This window comes from Bombus affinis, chromosome 1 (assembly GCF_024516045.1).
Source record: "Bombus affinis isolate iyBomAffi1 chromosome 1, iyBomAffi1.2, whole genome shotgun sequence".
Classification (NCBI taxonomy): domain Eukaryota; kingdom Metazoa; phylum Arthropoda; class Insecta; order Hymenoptera; family Apidae; genus Bombus; species Bombus affinis.
Genome location: NC_066344.1, coordinates 2,545,621 through 2,559,943, shown reverse-complemented (window position 1 = coordinate 2,559,943; position 14,323 = coordinate 2,545,621). Strand labels below are relative to the sequence as shown.

At 37.3% G+C, this 14,323-nt stretch overlaps 1 protein-coding gene across 2 annotated transcripts in view; it reads left to right on the top strand.

The window, feature by feature from the left end:
* The window catches only part of LOC126923947 (titin), a 239,916-nt gene that overhangs the window by 134,559 nt on the left and 91,034 nt on the right, over positions 1 to 14,323 (top strand). For both annotated transcript variants that reach the window (XM_050739153.1, XM_050738320.1), the window contains 13 exons: positions 180 to 760; positions 1,623 to 2,165; positions 2,932 to 3,186; positions 3,600 to 3,743; positions 4,822 to 5,223; positions 6,240 to 6,641; positions 7,233 to 7,452; positions 8,126 to 8,298; positions 9,045 to 9,184; positions 9,643 to 10,159; positions 10,595 to 10,738; positions 10,828 to 11,082; positions 11,468 to 14,169. In XM_050739153.1, coding sequence (XP_050595110.1) covers positions 180 to 760; positions 1,623 to 2,165; positions 2,932 to 3,186; positions 3,600 to 3,743; positions 4,822 to 5,223; positions 6,240 to 6,641; positions 7,233 to 7,452; positions 8,126 to 8,298; positions 9,045 to 9,184; positions 9,643 to 10,159; positions 10,595 to 10,738; positions 10,828 to 11,082; positions 11,468 to 14,169 — 6,478 coding nt within the window. The remainder of the gene's footprint in view (positions 1 to 179; positions 761 to 1,622; positions 2,166 to 2,931; positions 3,187 to 3,599; positions 3,744 to 4,821; positions 5,224 to 6,239; positions 6,642 to 7,232; positions 7,453 to 8,125; positions 8,299 to 9,044; positions 9,185 to 9,642; positions 10,160 to 10,594; positions 10,739 to 10,827; positions 11,083 to 11,467; positions 14,170 to 14,323) is intronic.

Below are 14,323 nucleotides of genomic sequence, written 5' to 3'. Positions count from 1 at the left end.
CTATAAATTAAAAGCTAATTTACGATTACTTCAAAAAATTTCTTTCGGCATACGTAAACCCATAGAAATTAGAAACCCATGGAAAGTAGAATTACCGAGTATCAAGTACCAAGTATAATACGATATAAAGCCTTTGTTATTATCACGATAGTCATATAAACTTATGTTTCAACGCGCAGATATCGCAAGACCCAGCAAGAAGAAGTGACAGTGATGCAGCCCCCGCAATTCACTCGTCCTTTGCACAACATCGAAACGGTGGAGCTGACCAACGTTCACCTCGAGTGTCGTCTTCAGCCAGTTGGTGACGCCAGCATGAAAGTGGAATGGTTCGTCAATGGAAGACCAGTGAAGACTGGCCACAGATTCAGACCATCTTACGAATTCGATTACGTCGCCCTTGATATCTTGGGCGTTTATCCTGAAGATTCAGGCGTGTACACCTGCCAAGCTAGAAATCAACTGGGAGAAGCCGTCACTTCCTGTTCAGTGAGAGTACACGCTAAGAAAGATTTACTCCTGGAGTCTCAACATCCTGAAGGTTTGGAAAGAATACAATACTTGGAAGATGCTTCCAGATACAAGAGACAGGAACTGGTTGACGAAGTGGTGAATGTTAAACCGAGATTCATCACGGCTCCGAAAAATCAAGAGAATCTTCGCGAAGGACAACACGCTCATTTCGAGTGCAAACTGGAACCTGTAACGGACTCGAACTTGAAAGTTGAATGGTTCAAGAACGGTCGTCCGGTTACAATAGGTAAATGAAGTTTCTTAATAATATTTTAAGCAATGAAGCTTTAAGAGTTTGGATTTATAGATCAACTTCAGAGAAATAACAATTATCAATGATTTAAACGCTTGATGATCTGTAAGAATTTAGACGTAGAAACTAGCCATTGTATCTATCAAATTACATATATTTGGGTTGGTAACTAAATGATTGCGGATTTTGTCAATACTACCTAATGACAAAATCCGCAATCACTTAGCTGCCAACCCAATAGATCCAAACTAGATGTAGTTGTAGATCCAATTAGATTTTCACATTATAATTAGATGCGTTAATTAAATAGGTGTTAGATTCGTAAAGTGCTTTGATTTTTAGAACTCGGAGTTTAACCTTCTTCCTTCTTCTCGAAATTTCGTTTTTTTATTTCTTAAGAAAAACATATTAGGTTGTCCGAAAAGTTTCTTTCGTTTCATAAGGTTATAATAGATGAACAACAATTTCTGTTTTATATTATTTTATTGAATTAGGTATGATCCATTTTATTATTATTATGTACGTGCATAATTCAATAAACTAATATAAAACAAAAAACATTATGCAAGGAAACCTCTTGGACAACCTAATGTAATACCATGATACCTGTATTTTCAATTACAAAGCTTTCTTGCTTGTTTTCTCTGAATTGATTTTTCCATTCGCCACTGCAACAAAAATATTGCAGTCTAATATTTCAGATCTAACTAGTTCAGGCTTCACTTGATGCTATTTTGTAAAAAAAAATACAATTACAATGCAGAGTTTCTGAACTCTCCAATTCTGCGATAAAAAGGATGTTTTTCTTCTAATATTCTTATCTTTTCTAACTCAAGATATAATTTCTTAATTCCAGGACACCGATTCCGTCCAATCCACGATTTTGGCTACGTTGCCCTGGATGTAATCGACCTAATCGCCGAGGACTCGGGTACCTACACGTGTCGCGCTGTCAATCTGGTTGGCAGCGACGAAGTGTCCTGCACTCTAACTTGTCGATCAACCGCACAAGTTCTGACAGACACTCAGAACGAGATTGGCCTGGAACAAATTCATTACCTCGAAGACAGATCGAGATACCAACGTCGAGAAGATATCGAGGAAACAACCACTCAAGCTCCAATTTTCACCACCTCCTTGAACAACGTTGAGATCAAAGAAGGTCAAAGAGCACACTTCGAGTGCAGGTTGATCCCTGTGTCTGATGTAACGATGAAAGTCGAATGGTTCCATAATAATAAGCCTGTGAAAGCCGGCTCAAGATTCGTCGAGACTAATAGCTTTGGTTTCGTGGCCTTGGATATCATGTACGCCTATCCTGAAGACTCTGGTACTTACACCTGCCGAGCGAAGAATATCATAGGAGAGGCGATTACATCTGCAACTGCAGTTGTGCACTGTAAGTCCCCGTCCTCTTTCTTTGTTAGCTTCTGATTTTGAAAAGCTTCGTTGAAATTAATAAAATAGATATGAATTCTTTATGATTTTATAATTTTATTATAAAAAAATAAAAAAGTTTAAACGTATTTTAATAATATTATGATGTAAAATTTATAGTATTAGATCAGAAAATTTAGTATTTAATTTATGCTAATAAGTAAACTACTAATAAACATTAGTAGTATATAAAATTTAAATTGGGAAATTTACGTAATTTATCACATGGTATTTGTGTAATGGTGACTTAAATATAGAACGTAAATTAGAAATCACGGAATTTGGAGAAATTTATATTTATATGTCAGGCGCGTGAAAAATTTTGCAGTATATAGATAGATTTTTTTTTTAAATTCTATCGGTAGTAAGTTTAAAAAATACATTTTCAAAAGAAGATCTAATTATTAAAATTAAAGTAACTGCAATGGATTTGAACTTCTTGGGAAACGATTTCATGAAAGTCAGATAAATATATAAAATAGTCATGAAGCACATGAACACATAGCTAGTCACGTAGAAATTTCATATAAGTCAAGAATATTTATCCGCGATAGTGCTCGAGTAGTATATTTGTTGGAAATATGCTTAAATTAACAGATAAGTCATATATATGTTAATAATTCTCAAGAAGTTAATGGAATAAAAGATTTGATGAGGTGTTGTTTTTACTCGAACTTTTTGCCTGACATTCGTAACTAAGGTATTCATTTTTTTATTTTACCGCACAGCGAAAAAATCAATTTACACGGAAAGCCAAAATGAAGAGACACTTCAACGTCTTCATTACTTGGAGGATACCTCGAGATACCAACGTAAAACTACGACCGAGGAAATCGTTACTCAAGCACCAGTTTTCACGATGCCGATCAAGGACCTGAAAGTCGCTGAAAATCAAGCGGCTCATTTCGAAGCTCGAGTGATACCTGTCGGCGATTCAAAGCTCAAAGTCGAATGGTTGCGAAATGGAGTTCCCATAGCAGCTTGTAAGTTACGTTCCGACGTATTATAATTTCAAAATTCATTTTTCCACGCGTACTGTAATTTTGGCAAATACTTCAATTTTCTAATCCGACAATAAACGCAATAAATTGCGGCAAATTAAATTGACAATTATTCTCCGTGTTATCTCAAAATAGATTTTAGAATACTAATCCCGAAATAAATTTTCCCTGTATATTCCAATTTCGAACGATCTTTTAAAGTTTTTAATTTGCCAATAAGTTAATATCTACTTATTAATTAAATTGATAATTACTTATTTTTCTATACCTTAAAAATTTCGTTAAAAATTCCTAATTTTTGCTTTGCTTTATTTTATTGAGATTTGAATTATATCCGAATTTCGCTCAAACAATAAAACTATCGTAAATGAAATAAATTACTATATTTTCAATAGCCAATCGCGTGACAACGATGCACGATTTCGGATACGTCGCTCTAAACATGAAATACGTGAACCCTGAAGACTCAGGTACCTACACTTGCCGTGCAGTAAATGATCTTGGAGAGGCTGTAACATCAGCGACACTTTTCGTCCAGTGTGAGTATAGATTGTGCGCAGAACAGAAAATCATTTTGAAAATGAGGCTTCGATCTCGGTACTGCTTCTCATAAGCTATAATCCTAGCTTTCAAAACGTATAGAAGCAGCTGCTTACACGTAGATATTTTTGTATTTTTGTGTGTAGCGATTTTTCCTATTTTTTCTTTTTTGGTGAAGTGTTGGTAGAACGTTTTTGAACGCTTCCACGAATATACTTTTTTGTACTACGAAATTCGCGAAGAAATGCAGAAGAAGATCTTTTATTCTTGGCCGCAGCTGAGTTTTCTTAACAATTATTTCACATACATCATCGTTGATCACACATTAAGATTATAATTTTTGTAGACATTTCGTATCGATCACGTACAGATCATTTTTTAATATAGTACCTTGCTTTTTTAACGACCCGCATCTTATGTCTTCATATTTTATATCAAATGTTTAATATCTTTCGAAATATCTTATTAAGATGAAACGATGATTAGTTAGAGTTGATCCTTTTGCTATGGAAAATTCACTTCAACTATACTTTACTATAATAAATAAATAAACAGTAGTTCTTAACGACACTCTTCAACACATTTCAAGTTTCATTCTACATATTACGTTTCTATGCAATTTTCTAAATTTTCCAAATACAAATCTATTTTCCTCCTTGCAGTATATTCTCACATACCTCAATTTTAATTCCCCTGACACAAATTTATACCATGTTAACGATCAATAATTCTGTTAAACGTTAATTATATACACCAACGATCAAACGAACAATTCCATAAAAGATATTGTCACTCGCAAACAAAGTCAAACAAATTCAGCCTCAGTAGCAAAGGGATTAATCCTCCCATCGAAATCAAACATCAACCTACGTTACACCAAAGACGATCCATCGCCCGATGTAACATCCAGCGAAAATGTAATTTTCGCAAACCGTAAAAAGATCGTCCTAAAAAATGAAAAAAGAAAAAAAGAAACACTAAAAGTACCCATACCTTATTTTCACCTCGATCGAACATGTCACCGCTATTCACGACACGTGTACAACGACACACTGACAAACCTATTCCCGAACACAGCCAAGGCGGCCCTGCAATTCGAGTCGCAGCACGAGAGCGCATTGTCGAAGATCCAGGCGCTGGAGGACACCAGCAGGTATCAACGACGCGAAGAAGAAGAGATCGTGGTAAAGGAGAAACCATCGTTCACGGTCCAACTAAACGGACCTACCAGCTTGGTCGAGGGACAAAGCGCACACTATGAGTGCCGTATCGAGCCCTACCCCGATCCAACTATGAAGGTGGAATGGTTCCACAATGGGAAACCATTATCCACCGGTCACAGGTACAGAACGACTTGTGACTTTGGATTCGCTGCGTTGGACGTGCTCACGGTATATGCTGAAGATTCTGGCACCTATACCTGCCAGGCCACCAATAGACTGGGATCGGCGAAGAGCTCGATTAATCTTGACGTGAAATGTAAGTAGTCGAGGGTGAAACAGAGACGAGGATCTCCCTCGAGGATTTTCCATGCTGTGTAAGTCGAGGGTGGCGGGGTAGAAGTATCGTGATAATTTCTTAAATTAATTATTATATATATTAATATAATTAATTATATTGATTGTTATATATTAACCATTAATTAATTAAATTAATTACGGTTACTGCAAGTTAATATCAGTATGGTAATATACGATAATGTACATTAATGTTATCGTATAGAAATTATTCGATATCGATTAAGGGTTGTCGCTTCAGCGCAGGACGAGGATTTATACGATTCTCATCCTTCGTGAGGAACATTGAAGAAATCTTTTTTTATTTGCTTCTGCTTCAAAGATGCGTGGAACAGGTGTTAAATCGTTGAAAAATAAAAAATAAAAATAATAATGTTGACACGAATATGGATAATAATAATGTTGAATCTATATCGAAGGTGTTAAGAACGAGCTAAAATTATATCGTATTCTGTAGTAAACGATTGTCATATTCTGTATACAGAAAGTTTTAAAGATACTTGTTCTCTGACTAAAAGTATTTTTAACAGCTTTCTCGAACCTTGAAAAATATTCCTGACTTTCAAAGTGATTTATAAAACGAATAACTATTAAGTCACAATGGAAAGAGCGATACTTCTACGAACGTCCACGTTGAAATCACGCACGGGGACAGCAGGTGGATGTAACCAAGCACTTTGTGTAACCTAGAGACCCTGTTTTTCCAATGCTTCTAGTTCTCCGTCGCTTAAATACGTAGTTCCTAGCTTTTGTAAATTGTACATACAGTGAATTACCACCCTTTTCTGGATGTTTCATCCTTGTTTTCTTCCCTTTGTTTTATATTTATTCTTTACTCGTTTACACCTCTTGTACGTTTCTATGTCCACGAAATACGAGAAAAGAACGATCTCTACGATTATTCTCGACCCTTCTGTCCTCCAAGCGAAATTACTATAACGAAAGAGAATGGATAATTGCATAAATGCCACGTTGCAGCTCGCTCCTCGATTATTCGCGAAACTCAACACGAAAGTGCCCTGAAGAAAATACAGTACCTAGAAGACGACTCGCGTTACAAACGCGTAGACGAAGAAGACTTGATCATCGCCGAGAAACCGAAATTCGGTCGTCCATTGAAGAACATCGAACATTTGCCTGAAGGCAAAAGCGCCCATCTCGAGGCCACTCTAACGCCTGTCAACGATCCCACTATGGTGGTTGAATGGTACAGAGATGGCAGACCGATTCCTCAAGGACATAAATTCAAGACAACCTACGATTTTGGTTACGTGGCTCTTGATATTCTTTACGCCTATCCGGAAGACTCTGGAACTTACATGTGCAAGGCGAGGAACGCTGTTGGCGAGGCTGTTACCACTTGCGTCATCAGCGTTGACTGTAAGTGTTTAAAGAAATGTGGGATAAGTCTTTTGTGGATTAAACAATTTAGAATATTGAGGGATAGTATTTTCTAAATTAACAAATTTAAGATATCGGGGGCTAATATCTTGTGGATTAAGAAGTTTAAGATATTTGGGAATAGAATTTTATAGATTAAGAAATTTAAAGAATTGCAATAATGTTTTGATGAAGATGTTGAGGATTTTGGAAACTAATGAGTGGCGTTTATAATTGAAAAATTTATATATCGCGACGTGGTAGATTTAGAAAGCTAGTAAACGGTATTTAAAATTTCGAAGATTGGGAAATATTTTACACTGTAAAAAACTTATATGACAGTAGCCCTAGGATTTCTTTAGATTAAATTAATTTTTCATTGGGATAATAATATTATCTAGAGAATTTCTCTGCAGCTTTTTGTTACTATAAATGCAAATCTTAGCAATTACTGGACATTTGACAGTCTCGAATATGGAACAAATGTTATAACCTCTCGACTAATATCAAAATTTACAAGTTGCTCGGTGTTTGCGTAAAAATTCACTTGAAAAGGACGACAGATAAACAGCTGTCTATTCTTTCAAACAGCGAAACAAGGCCTGTATTTGGACACGTTAGACGCTCAGCGTTTGCAGAAGATTCGCGAGCTAGAGACTGTAGAAGTGAAGCAAGAGATTGAAAAAGAGGTTGTACACCAGAAGCCTGTTTTCTTAACGCCATTGAACAACCTGGATCTAAAGGAGGGCGAACACGCTCACTTGGAATGCCGCGTCGAACCCATCAACGACCCAAATCTAAAGATAGAATGGTAACGAAATCGATCAATTAGAATTTATTGAATTTCATTAACGTACAATGCAACTCTAATTAAATTTAAACTGCTGAATTTTATGCATTTGTTGTGGAATTGTAGAGGATTGATTAATAGGTAACGAGAACTTGCTGCTGCAACCCGTCAAATATATTTGAAATAAATTAAATAAATTATAAATAAATATAGACAATGTCCAAAGTCGCTCGTACAAACGTATTCGCAAAGACAGTGTATAATCGGTCGCAGATAACTCGTAGATATTAATCGATAACTCGTATAATAACTGATTTATTCGATGGTTGCACGTAGCGGCGACATTGTTTTGCCCGGAGTTTATTTATTATTACATTACGTGTACCCTAACGATCTTGATACTCCGAGGCAAAACAACAACATCTACTCATGTGCCGCTACACATTTCTGAAGCATTTAAACAAGCAAAAATGTACAAAATCCACGTGATATAAAAAATATTCTCCAAGCGAAGTACTTGTTTAAAGAACATTTAATGAAAGAAATAAATCATTATGTAGATTGCATTTCATTTGGTAGTATTGATAAAAATATAGAATTGCATAAAAATCCGTAGTCTATTGATGTTAAATGTTTAAGCCTAATTATCACAATGTTGGCGTTTAATTTGGACGAATTGAACGTTGTAATACAGGTTCGTAAATGGAGTTGCTGTAAGAACAGGACATCGCTTCCGCAAAACACACGACTTTGGTTATGTGGCTCTTGATATTCTTTATACATATGCCGAAGATTCTGGTACCTACATGTGCAAGGCTACCAATTTAGCTGGCGAGGCTGTCAACACTTGCACCATCAAAGTTGGCTGTAAGTTGTGCGATTTAAAATTCAAGCTTTCGTAACGAGTACGATAAGAAGGAAGAAATTAGAAATGATAGATTTCAAATATAACGCGATTTAATTGAATATTACCTTTAATTACCTTACCTTTTTATTTAATTCTTTTATTTTGTTTTTATTTAAGTAAATATTGTAACATCAATTTCTAACTAGAAATTACTCGAATTCTTAGCAAAAGACAAACGTTACCATCTTCCTCGTTTTCCCCCATGGAAACCTCTAAAAAAAATCGACAAGTTGGAACACTATCTGAGAAAAAGAGTATCGTCTCCGTCTTCGGATTTTCCAAGAGCAAATCTATCGGCTGTAAAACCTAGATTTAGTTCGTTTTCTTTCACGAACTCTAGACGAGACAAACAATTTATGGATTCTAGTAAAATACACAAAAACTGTTTATGTGAAAGGAACCGTTATAAGAGTACTGTTAGATATGATAAAAACGAAGGTTATTTAGAATCGAGAAGAAAATCGGAGATGGATTTTAGAGACGATAGAAATCGTAGGAGAAAAGATGAATTTTGTAATATTTGTACGAGACCGAAAGTTCGTAATTGTAGTCGACGTGTCACTTTTGAAGGAATAGAAAATAAACCTTGAGCCGATAATAGGAAAGAGAATAATCGATGGATAAACCGGAATAGTAATTTATATTTTCGTACATATTTATTGGTATCTTTGAGAAAAATATTTTTAATACGAAATTTGTTCCATAGCTCGCCGCAGTATTCTCTTAGACACTCAACATCCAGATGGCCTCGAGAAGATTCGTGAACTCGAGGCTCAAGGACGTCCAGCCCGCTTAGAAGTCGAAGAACCACCAGTGACACCACCAAGATTCATCACTGAACTCAGGGTAAAGAATTCATAGCAATTTATATAATTTAAAATTCTAGATATCTTCCTAATTATAGAAATTTATATTTTCTTAATATTCTCTATGGCATAGAATTGCAAATTTTATTATTTGTTATTAAAAACAGAAAATTTAATATTATGTATACGTAATATAAAATTTTTTCAGTACGCAATTAATGCAAATTTGCAGAATCTCCAAATTTTGCAATATCATTATCTGTTATAAAGTTAAAAACCTTAATGTTTTGTATATTAAAAAATCTTTAATTTTTGGAATATTTTCCATAAAATATTTGAAACATTTTTCATAGAATCCAAAACATTTGCACTATTACTATAAAAATACGAATACTATTATAAAAGCACAACTGTTTAACGTTATGTATATCATAAAATTTCAAAGGTTCTTTTATATACTCGAAATGTTTATTTATTAAATTGTAAAATTTTATTTAGGGTACCACCGAAGTATACGAAGGACAAACAGCCCATTTCGAGTGCCAAGTTGAGCCTCTCCACGACGCCAACTTGAGGATCGAATTCTTCCACAATGGCAAGCCGCTTCCATCTGCATCCAGGTTCCACGTGACCTTTGACTTTGGATATGTGGCTCTTGATATCGGCCATGCTGTTCCCGAAGACGCAGGAGAATATTCCGTACGAGCTATCAATGCTCTTGGCCAATGCGTATCCTCGATCGAGCTGAGGGTTATTCCAAGGGACAACATTATTCTGGACTCGCAACGTCCTGAAGGAATGGACAAGATTCGTGAATTGGAAGCTCAACAGCCTTGGAAGAGACCAGACGTACCAGAACCACAAACTAGGCAAAGACCGGTCTTTACTCAACCGTTGCAAAATATCGACGCTATTCCCGAAGGGCACACTGCTCACTTCGAATGCAGATTGATTCCTGTAGGAGATCCAACGTTGAAGGTTGAATGGTTCAGGAATGAAATCCCACTTGAGACAAGTAAGTACAATCGTATGCATTTGTTTACTTATATTTAATAACACGAAAATTTAGAAATTTGGTGATTCTAAAGTTTGAGAATCCGAAAATTTAGAAATTTGGAAATTTCAATGTGCGAAAGTTTAGGAAATTAAAGCTGAAGCATACGGAAATTGGAGTATTGGAAAATTTAGATATCTGGGAATTTAGGCATTGGAAAATTTGGCAATTTGAAAATTTAATAGATTAGATAGAAAATTCCAGAATTAGAAAGCTTAGAAAAGTAGTAATTCGAGCGTCCTTCGATTATCAGAAAATTTGAGAGTTTAAGAGGTCGAAATTTAAGAATTTGAAGAATCCAAATTTCAGAAACTGAAGTTTTAGAAGTTCGAAGATTTCAAAGTTGAAAAATTTGGGAATTCGAGTAATAAAGCGTGTTATTTCTGAATTATCCAGGTTCAAGAATCACCAAAGTCCATGATTTCGGCTACGTCTCGTTGGACATCTCCCACGTGAGAGAAGAGGACGAAGGCGTGTACATGTGCCGTGCGTCCAACCCACTCGGTGAAGCAGTTACCACTGCTTCGATGAAGATCAAGAGTTAGTATCAATACTTGACTCCTGCCAATATATGTTTTCTTCAAAGCTGACACTTACGTTAATTATCGTCTACTATTTCTCATATTTAGGTAAAGCAAGCATTCAATTAGACACCCAACACCCTGAAGCGCAACGTAAGATCGCCCAACTTGAAGCTGATAAAGGACCAAGTCGTCCTGAAGAACCGGAGAAGGTATTCGATAAACCTATATTCACACAGTTGTTGACTGGACCCACGGAACTTTGGGAAGGCCAGATGGCTAGATACGAATGCAGAGTCGTTCCAGTTGGCGATGCCAGTTTGAGATTTGAGTGGTACATCAACGGAGTCGAACTAAAAATGGGTAGGTCTCCTACGCAAACGGATAAAATATAATCTCGTATTTTAACGAATTTCACTATAACTACAATAAATATTATTATTCATATTATTATTATTATTAATTCTTCCATTTTCGAAAATTTATAGATTTAAATAGTTTTGAAATTAAGGAATTCAATAGTCAGAAAATTTAAAGCTCCATCCAAAATCTAAACCTGGAAACTTTTGTATTCAGTTAGTTAATTTCAAAATATCTCACTTTCATTTCCATACGGTTCATTTCTATACTTTGTCTCTTCCTACATTTCGTGTTTTGTAATAAAGATCTATCTCAAATCTGATCTAAACCATTGACCTATAACCATAACGTAATTTTCACTTCACGCAATGTTTAACGTTTTCAACAGGATCTCGGTTCCACGTGAGCCACGATTTCGGCTACGTGACCCTGGACATCCTGAAAGTAATCTCGGAGGATTCCGGTGTATACACTTGCAAAGCCATCAACAAATCCGGCGAGGCAGTTTCCTCGATTTCGCTGAAAGTGAAAGCGCGCTCAGCTATCGATGCCGAAAGTCTTCAGCCAGATGCTTGGCAGAAGATCCAACTGAAAGAAGCGGAGATGAACAAAGTACCGGAAATGTTCGTCGACACGACGCCTCAACAGGCTCCAGTCTTCACCAAACACCTCGAAAGCCACGACAGACTCGTGGAAGGTCAACATGTATACTTGGAAGCTCAAGTAGAGCCAAGAGCAGATCCAAATCTTCGCGTTGAGTGGTTCAAAAACGGTGTGGCTCTTCAAACTGGAACCAGACTTCGTAGTACCTTCGATTTTGGCCTTGTTACACTATCTATCAATGGTTTAAGACCCGACGATTCCGCCATTTACACTTGTAAAGCCACGAACCTACTTGGAGAGGCTGTGTCTACTTGCAGTTTGAAGATCGTCGATCGTCATTGGTTACTTGGTGACACTCTTCATCCTGATGCTCTTCCAAAGATCGACGCCTTAGAGCAACCTCATGTCACCTCAACAGAACAACCAGAACCTATTTACGAGGAACCAGTGTTCATCACTCATCTGAACAACGTTGAATGCGTAGAAGGTGACAATGTGCACTTTGAATGTAACGTTGAGCCATCAAAAGATCCAACGATGAAGATCGAATGGTTCATCAATGGTAAACCTCTTCCAACTGGAGCAAGATTCAAGTCGACTTATGACTTTGGTTATGTAGCTTTGGATATTACTCATGCTTATGAAGAAGATTCTGGAGTAGTGATTGTTAAGGCTACCAATTCGAAGGGATCAGCTCAGACGTCAGGAACTCTCAAATGCACCAGCAAACAGAACATCTATCTGCAGACGCAGCATCCTCAAGGAGAGGCTGGCTTGGAGAAAGTCAAAGAAGCTGAAGATGCTTATTTGTCGAAATATAGACGGCCAGACGCTGGACCAGAACAAGAATATCCTAAACCGATCTGGACAGTGCCCTTGCAGCCGGAATTCAAATTGGGCGAATCTGAACCTCTGCATTTGGAGGGTCAGGTAGAGCCCAAGGACGATCCAAACTTGAAGATCGAGTGGTATTTCAATGGAAAAGCTCTGGAACATGGATCCAGATTTAAGATGACCAGCGACTTTGGATTCGTCACTTTGGACTTGACAGATGTCTATGATCGTGATTCTGGAATTTACACTTGCAAGGCATACAACAAAGCTGGAGAAGCTTTCACTTCAACAACGATCTACTGTACGACCAAGGAGAATATCATCGAAAGATCGCAGCATCCCAAAGGTAAGGAAGGTTTGGAAGCAATCCAGGACCTCGAAGAATCGCTGAAACGACAGGAAGGAGCTCCACCAGAGAGTGAAGAAGGTCATCCACCTGTGTTCACATCTCAATTCGAGAACCTGACTAACCTATCCGAAGGAGAAATCGCTCACTTCGAAGCTTCGCTCACGCCAACTAGCGACCAAACTATGGTAGTCGAATGGTTCTACAATGGCAAGGTCTTGGACGCCAGTCATCGCATAAGAACAGTCTATGCTTTTGGAATGGTGGTTCTCGAGGTTCTTGGAACCAAGATAGAGGACTCCGGCACCTACTCTTGTAGGGCTACCAACAAATGGGGCCGCGCCGAGATCAGCGTGGAATTAGAATGCGTGGATAAATCGAAAGGACAGAAACCCAAATTTACAACTCATATTCAATCGCTGGAAGGTCTAAAGGATGGCCAGTCTGCTCACTTCGAGTGTACTTTAATTCCAGTTGGAGATCCTCATATGAAAGTAGAATGGTTCCACAATGGCCAACCCTTGAGACACTCGTCCAGATTCAAGATGGTATCCGATTTTGGATTTGTTGTGATGGATATCGCTGGCGTGATGGCCCACGATACTGGAGAGTACGTGTGCAAGGCTAGCAACAAATATGGCGAAGATTACACTAAAGCAACTCTGAAATGCTTTGGAAAGAGCGGAGTATATCTTGATTCGTTACAACCAGATTCTCTCGCTAGAATCAGAGAACTGGAGAGTTATGGTGGTGAACAACCTGCCACGCCAACGACTCCAGTTGCAGAGCCACCTAAGTTCATCACGCAAATTTCTGACATCACGAAATTGGTTGAAGGACAATCTGCTCACTTTGAAGCTAGACTGACTCCTGTAAATGATCCAGATCTGAAGGTCGAGTGGTATTACAATGGAAAGAAATTACCTCATGGACACAGATACAGAACCTTCCACGACTTTGGCATTGTCATTTTGGATATATTATATTGTTACGAAGAGAATTCTGGAGTTTACGAGTGCAGAGCTTTCAATAAATATGGAGAAGACACGACTAAAGCGACCTTGAAATGTTATTCGAAATCGAGTCTCATTTTGGAAAGTCAGCTTCCTAAAGGAATGGAAGGTGGATTGGAGAAGATTCAGACTTTGGAGGACTCGATGATTCGCACTAAAGACGAAAAGATCGTGGAGGAACGAGGAAAGGCACCTGTGTTCACTGTACCTTTGAGCAACATCGATGGCCTCCGCGAGGGCGAGAGCGCGCACTTTGAAGCTAGACTTACACCTACCGACGATCCAAAATTAAAGGTAATTGTTGCTTATTATTATTATTCGATTGATTTCGCTTATTATAAATTGAATATTATATATAGAACTCGATAAGCTGAAATTTATACTTTGAAGTTACAAAATTTAATATTTTTAAGGACTATAGAGTTTCTAATATTCCAGACGAAATTTT